This window comes from Bidens hawaiensis, unplaced genomic scaffold, assembly GCF_021521415.1.
Source record: "Bidens hawaiensis isolate Kalapana, Puna unplaced genomic scaffold, B.hawaiensis_p1.1 tig00014033_1, whole genome shotgun sequence".
Lineage (NCBI taxonomy): Eukaryota > Viridiplantae > Streptophyta > Magnoliopsida > Asterales > Asteraceae > Bidens > Bidens hawaiensis.
Genome location: NW_027492204.1, coordinates 150,888 through 157,525, shown reverse-complemented (window position 1 = coordinate 157,525; position 6,638 = coordinate 150,888). Strand labels below are relative to the sequence as shown.

The following is a 6,638-nucleotide window of genomic DNA, read 5'->3' as shown; positions in this document are numbered from 1 at the left end:
ACTCACTTGTTGACTCTTAACTAAATGATTAGTAAAGTTAAGTTTCTAAGACTACTTTCTAGCGGCAATCTACCATACCCCCCACTCCTACACTACGTACTCCAAACATATATGTTCCTATAGTACTCCCATGCCTGGATTTGCACCCATGACTGCCCGTCTAAGAGACAAAAGCCTCTACCAAGTAGGCTAGACCTAAATTCGTACATTGAGCTTAAAACGTGAAATTTGATGCTCTCGTTGAGTTTGGTGACCACTGGCCGGGTATGTGGTTAATCCCTAAGTATATGTTTATTTGGTGAAATAATGAAGCAAGCTCTTGATCTTGAGTTATAATATAAGGCACTATAAGTGAGTTTCATTTTGGGTGTATTAACTTTTCATTATTATTATTAACAATGATATCATGACATTTCTAAAGTTCTTGTAGTAAAAAAAAGTAACGTTTTATAATGACCTAAATATTACACAGGTCTAAAGGGCAATGAATGCAAGTCTAAATTCAAGTGATACTTTACAAGTAAACAGGTATTTTAACCTTGCTTTGGTGCAAGGACCCAAAATATAGAGACAAAATAGGTAGCAAATTCAGAGAAATGTATTTATATGGTGTGAGGAATAATGTAACATTTTAATCAATGGGAAGATACCACAATCAAAGCACATTTGCATAGTCAATTCGGAATTTTGGATTGTTAACTGAGTGCTCGAATTAAACCGGTTCTGCAACTTAATTACATAGAACTGAGACAGATTTTAGTCCCTACACAACCCTTTTTTTCTCATTAAACAAGTATAGTATAATAAGTTTATATAACAAATAATAACAATAAAAATGTGTGATTTCAATTGGAAAACAAATGAAACTTGCATTTTATTCTATTTCTACATAACATTTATGTAGTGATATGTCTGTTCTTTCTTTATTTATTGTATTTTCATTTTGACTGCAAAAGGGTTTTCCACAGAACCAATCCACAAATACCCATCTCTCTCCATCACTTCACTAGCATATTTCCATGTTTTACCATTTACATCCTCCAAGATTGTCAATATGTCACCATCTACCCCCAACTTTGCTGCCAATCCTTCACCCCCTAGTTTGCCAACAATGTATGAACTCAATCTAACAATGAAAAATGGAAGCTTACCCAAAATATTTGCAATACAAGGAATTGAGTGAATCCATCTTAAAGCTTCTGCCTTCCTTGAATACATTCCCACCCAAAATTCACCATTCTCGGTTATTTTTATATTGTCTGGGTACCCTGGAAGATCGGTAAATACTTCTAGTGTCCCGGCTTTTGGTGTTTTAAGCCAAAGTCTCAAAACTCTACAACTTGCTGTCTCTACCACGAGAAGAAAATTACCATCTTTACTTAAGGCCACACCGTTTGGAAACATGAGGTTATGGAGTACAACGGCCACCTCTTTGGTTTCAAGATTGTATTTTAGTAAACGTCCTGTTTTATCACCAGTTAGTACGACAAGCAAGTGATCCCTACAAAGAGTAAGAAAGAAAATATTGCACTTCTTGAAAGTTCAAACCTATGATTAGAATTTTATATAGATCAATCCCAAGAGTTGACGGGTCAATCAAACACGAATCGGAAAATTGAATCTGACGCACACACTCGACCACGATAGATACAGAAGAGCACGACCCATTTAATCGGAATTTTGTTTTATTTATTTATTTTTGTGTGCATATTAATGCAGCAATAATACAATTTAACATTATTATTAAGTGACCAGACTCTAGTTAATATATAATTTTGATTTTCTTTTACAATACACAAAAGTGTTTTTTTAATGAATATGGCCTTGAGATGTGTTTTTTATCTACACTCCAATATAAATTTTCTAAAAAACTTATTCGTATCAAATATACTGACCAACAAAATTTTATATTTGATACCACTCTGTTTCTTAAAAAACTTATATCGAAATGTTGATAAACATAAGCACAACGCCATGTTCGTTTTTTTAATAAAATATTTTAGATTATGTGTGTGTATGTAAATCAAAGTTCCAACACTTGATACATCAGTAAAAATGTTGGCGCAAATAGAATAACCTAATGTTCCATTTCACTTTAAATGGCCAATCAGTTTAAGTTATAATATAAACTATATCTTTCAAAAAATGTATAAAATTAAACAGGTTAAGCAGATCAATATGCGAACCCTTCGGGTCTACCCAAACACAGCTTATTAATTAACTACGTGCTTTTAGATTCAACCTGCGACCGTTTAGAGTAAACCTATATATATATATATATATATATATATGAGGGAGTAGCGTGTTTCATATCATGTCATTGTGTCAGAAATTCACACCGTACCCATATCTACTGTCTGTAAGTCTTAAATCTTACAAACCCAACTATCTTGTAGCGAGTTAACACACAAATAAACATACCTGCGGGTGTAAAGCTGACTGCTATCTGTAAAATAGATGAAACCATTGGTGTAATCAATATCTAGAGCGTTGGTGAATAATAATGGAAGGCCTTGGACTTCTGATACTAGTGAAGTAGCTAGCCCACCATTTGGGCCCAATTCAAGTAGCCCGAAAGATGCATCTGCAATGTACAAAACACCCCTGTTTTTGTCAAACTTTAGGTCCAATGGACGTCCACATTTATCCTCCATCTCTGGCCCACCGCATGACTCCCTATCATTAGAAATAAATGTATATTTAGATATCATTTATTTCAATGCATTTATCACTTATTGAAAAAAGTTATGTTTGATTTAATGAAAGAACATATTGTTTGAATAATTGACGTTTGGTTGGTATAAATCAATTCTGATTCACTTATTGAAAGTAGGTCGATTACGGTTGTACTTTATCTCTTGTGTTGTTTTAGTTATTAGATCAAATCATAAATTAAGGCAATGGTTATTCACACACCCTTTTTGGATATTCACACACCCTCTTAACACACATATTATCTCTATATACACTTATAAAAGGTGTATGAATAACACATCCCTAAATTAAACCGGCTTAAAGCTACCGACATTGAGAGGTGTTTACATATCTGTAAATGATCTGTTAGAACATGAATTAATATGTTTGTACTTGCCATTTTAAGTTTAATCAAACAAATGAATTAACACAAACACTTAAACTAACAGAAATTCTTGTTCGTGTACGTTCATCAAGTGAACACGTTCATGTTCGTTATGTTCGTTCAATAATACTCTAAACGGACTAAACGGACTAAACGAACATAACGAGATATAAACGAACAAAGCGATAGACACAAACTGAAAGTGTACAACAATATCCAAACTAAAATCCAAGTGTCACCAGTAAGAATTGGATTGATGGTTTAAAAAGCGTTCAAACATAACTCTTTTGAATAAACATGTAGACGAACGTGTGTAAGTAAATAAACCGGGCGTACATTCATATGTTCATTCATTCAGTTAAATGAACGTAAGTTTGTTCATATCCATTCATCTTATGCACAGTCAAGCTCGAGCCTACCTTTGGCTTGTTTAAGGCGGTGCACAAGAAGCCCAAACTTAGACTCGTTAAGGTATTTATCAAAATATATAAAACTAATTAAAATTTTATATAAATTAATTAATAAATAATAAATGATCCAAGCCCCAGCCAATCTTGATCTTGAATAAACAACTCACGAGCCGAGTTGAGCTTCAGAAAAAGAGCTCGAGCTCTTGTAAATCAAAACAAGCCGAGCTTGAGCTTGGGCTCGTCTCATTTACACGTGTGTGAGAATATAGAAAGACCATTAAGGCTTGTCGGGCATTAATGAGCCTAAAGTTATTTTAAGTTTCAACTCTTTTAACTTATAGGTATTAACTTTACACTGCACACAGAGCTCAAGTCAAGCTTAGCCTCGTTAAGATTTTTTTTCAAAATACATATATATATATATATAATATATATATAAGTAATTAAAAATGCACATAAATTAGTTAACAAATAATAAATGATCTGAGTTCAAGCTTAGCTTGAAAAATGACCAACGAGCCGAGTTAAAGTTTAGAAAAAAGAGCTCGAGCTCAACCTGTCACATTACTCGATGAACGGACAATTGAACACGAACACGAACAATCACAATATACAACCACAATTCGAATCAACAAATAATATGAATTCACTCACCTATACGACGACGTAACAGCAAAATCACTCCACCGACCTTCACTCTCAATCAACTTAACAATCCGACCGTCAGAAACGCCCGTGAACGGCCCCGAACCATCAACCGGATTGAAATCGAAGCTCTCCGGTCCAACCGCACCTCCGTTGATCGGAATATGCTCCACGTTATAATCACCATCACCGGAGTGATTTTTATTTGACGGAAAACGAACAGTTAACAGCAACAAGACGTATGTGATTAGAATTAGAGCAATGGTGGTTGATGAGAAAAATAGCTTGTTGTTGGAAGTAAGCATGGTGTGATGTTTGTAACAAAATAATAACAACCCTAGCGCCGCACTTTGGTATTCTGTTACGTGCTGGTGGTGTGCGCCTCTTTATTTTGCACCGAATTAGAAAGACACGTGGAATATATGTGATTCAAAATAGACGCACACAGTCGGTTTAAATAGTCAAAATAGAGGGTCATCATCATCAATGTAATTCACGATTAGTTTTCTCCAATAAGGCGTGTAATCTGTAATGCATGTGTAGTAACTGTCACTGCTTAATATATCCCATCAATAACAAAGTAAAGGTAGAGTCTAGGAGGATAAAATGTAGACAGTTTTACCTCTACCTTATAGGAGTAGAGAGACTGATTTCGGTGAGATCCTCGGCTCGATAGTAGTTTAGCATCAAGCCTTTGACATATGGCACATAACACTCAACCATCAGGACATCGTCGATTGGTGCATGTACCCTTGTCTTTCGACTATCAACGCCACCACATGATGCATGATTAACCTTCTGCCACTTTTAACGTTGTTTTCACGAGATTAGTAAAACAACGTCAAAATTAGTGCAATTTCACTTTTTCCCACCCGAGGGTTCACAAATATACATTATATGCGTGAACCGTCGGGCGAGCAAAAGTGAAATTGCACCAATTTTGATGTTGTTTTATTAATCTCGTAAAAATATAAATTGAAACGAATTAACACTGAGTTTTATAGACCAGCATTCTTTCTGTTGTATATAATAACGTTTTAGTAAGCTTTTATATTAAAATAAAATTATCAACAACATATATATAGGTGCGCCCCTTCTCTAGGCCAACCTTGATGTTAGTGCTCTCATTCAACATACTTGATTATAAAGTTCTTCCTTTTTTAACACTATTTGTAACTACCCTTATTATCGGGTGAGCCGTCCTAAGACAATATGTCAACCGTCTATACTGATTTTGACACTACATGTCTAACATGCCTTAACCATCACATCTATGTCATTGGACCAGAGGTTCTTGTGAAATGAGTTGTGTGTTTAACCCCCAAGGGGAGTGTTCATTGTATGTGACATGGTTCATGTCGATGTCAACTATAATTAGGAAATGCCAAATGTGCACATACACAAGTCCCATCGTTGGACTCATCGTATCATATGATAAATACCCACACCCCACACATCAAAAGAAGACCACATGTTGTCAATTTTACCCCCACTATCCTATGGCTTATTATTTATATGACATGAACCTTATTTAAAGGATGACCACACACGGTACCAAGAACTCTCAAGAAGTGACTAATCGCAAATGTTATTGTCATGAAATTATATAAGTGTAATGTTCTAATAACACGTGTTGTGCTTGTGTCCATGAAACGATATAGTGTCTTTAAAAGTTAAAATGTCGGTTTGATCTAATTAAATAATCAATGATTAGGTTATGTGTTATGGTTGAGTTAGCTAAAGCGTCACGTCAGTATCACGTAGGAAATGAGTTTTAATCAAATCACTCTTTAACAAACGCACTGTGGTTTAACTAGATATTAAAAACATAAAAAAAAAATTAACATAAAAAATATGATTCGCTGAAATGGGGTGGACTCCACCTTTTTTATGCTCAACGCTCGTTAACGTGTTAACGGCCACCCATAACGTTGGGCCCTTAACATCCTGACGCGATATAGCCGGCGTTAAAAGCCAACCACCTCAACATAACGCCAACTCTTACCTTACCACAATGACTAACCTTATGGTATTACTTTATTTTAGATATGTAATTAAGTACTTTAGTATTTTATTTTTCTTTATGATGTTACTTTTAATACAAATCGACTCATACTGGTTTCGTTTTTTGGAGAACTACAATATTTCTATAAGTTTGTTCAAGTTTTTATATCTTTTAGAATGGCTAACTCACGTGTCTTATAAACCTACTCTTAAATCTAGAATCATGTCTACCATGAGACTAAAACCGTCAACCATTTGAAGAAAACGTATAGTCTATAGTACATCATTTTAATCCTTACAAGACACCTTGTCCTTTGATCAAATAAGCCCGAATGTTTTGTATTTTGGACGTATTGTAATAAAGTGATCACATTATATTTCTAGACTACACCACCTTTGATCAAATGAGCTTGAGTAGTTTAATAACCGTATGTTACAAAAATCATGATTATAACACTAACTTTCAAAAATCGATATAATAAGACTACATTTTAACCCGT

At 34.6% G+C, this 6,638-nt stretch overlaps 1 protein-coding gene across 1 annotated transcript; it reads right to left on the bottom strand.

The window, feature by feature from the left end:
• Positions 1-915: 915 nt before the first annotated feature.
• LOC143545731 (protein STRICTOSIDINE SYNTHASE-LIKE 10-like) lies at positions 916-4,468 on the bottom strand. The gene is made up of 3 exons (XM_077037560.1): positions 4,144-4,468; positions 2,422-2,676; positions 916-1,501 (listed from the first exon to the last, which is right to left on the bottom strand). Exons 1-3 carry the CDS (start codon positions 4,437-4,439, stop codon positions 928-930), a joined length of 1,125 nt encoding a protein of 374 aa, XP_076893675.1. The 5' UTR covers positions 4,440-4,468; the 3' UTR covers positions 916-927.
• Between the last annotated feature and the right edge of the window lie 2,170 nt (positions 4,469-6,638).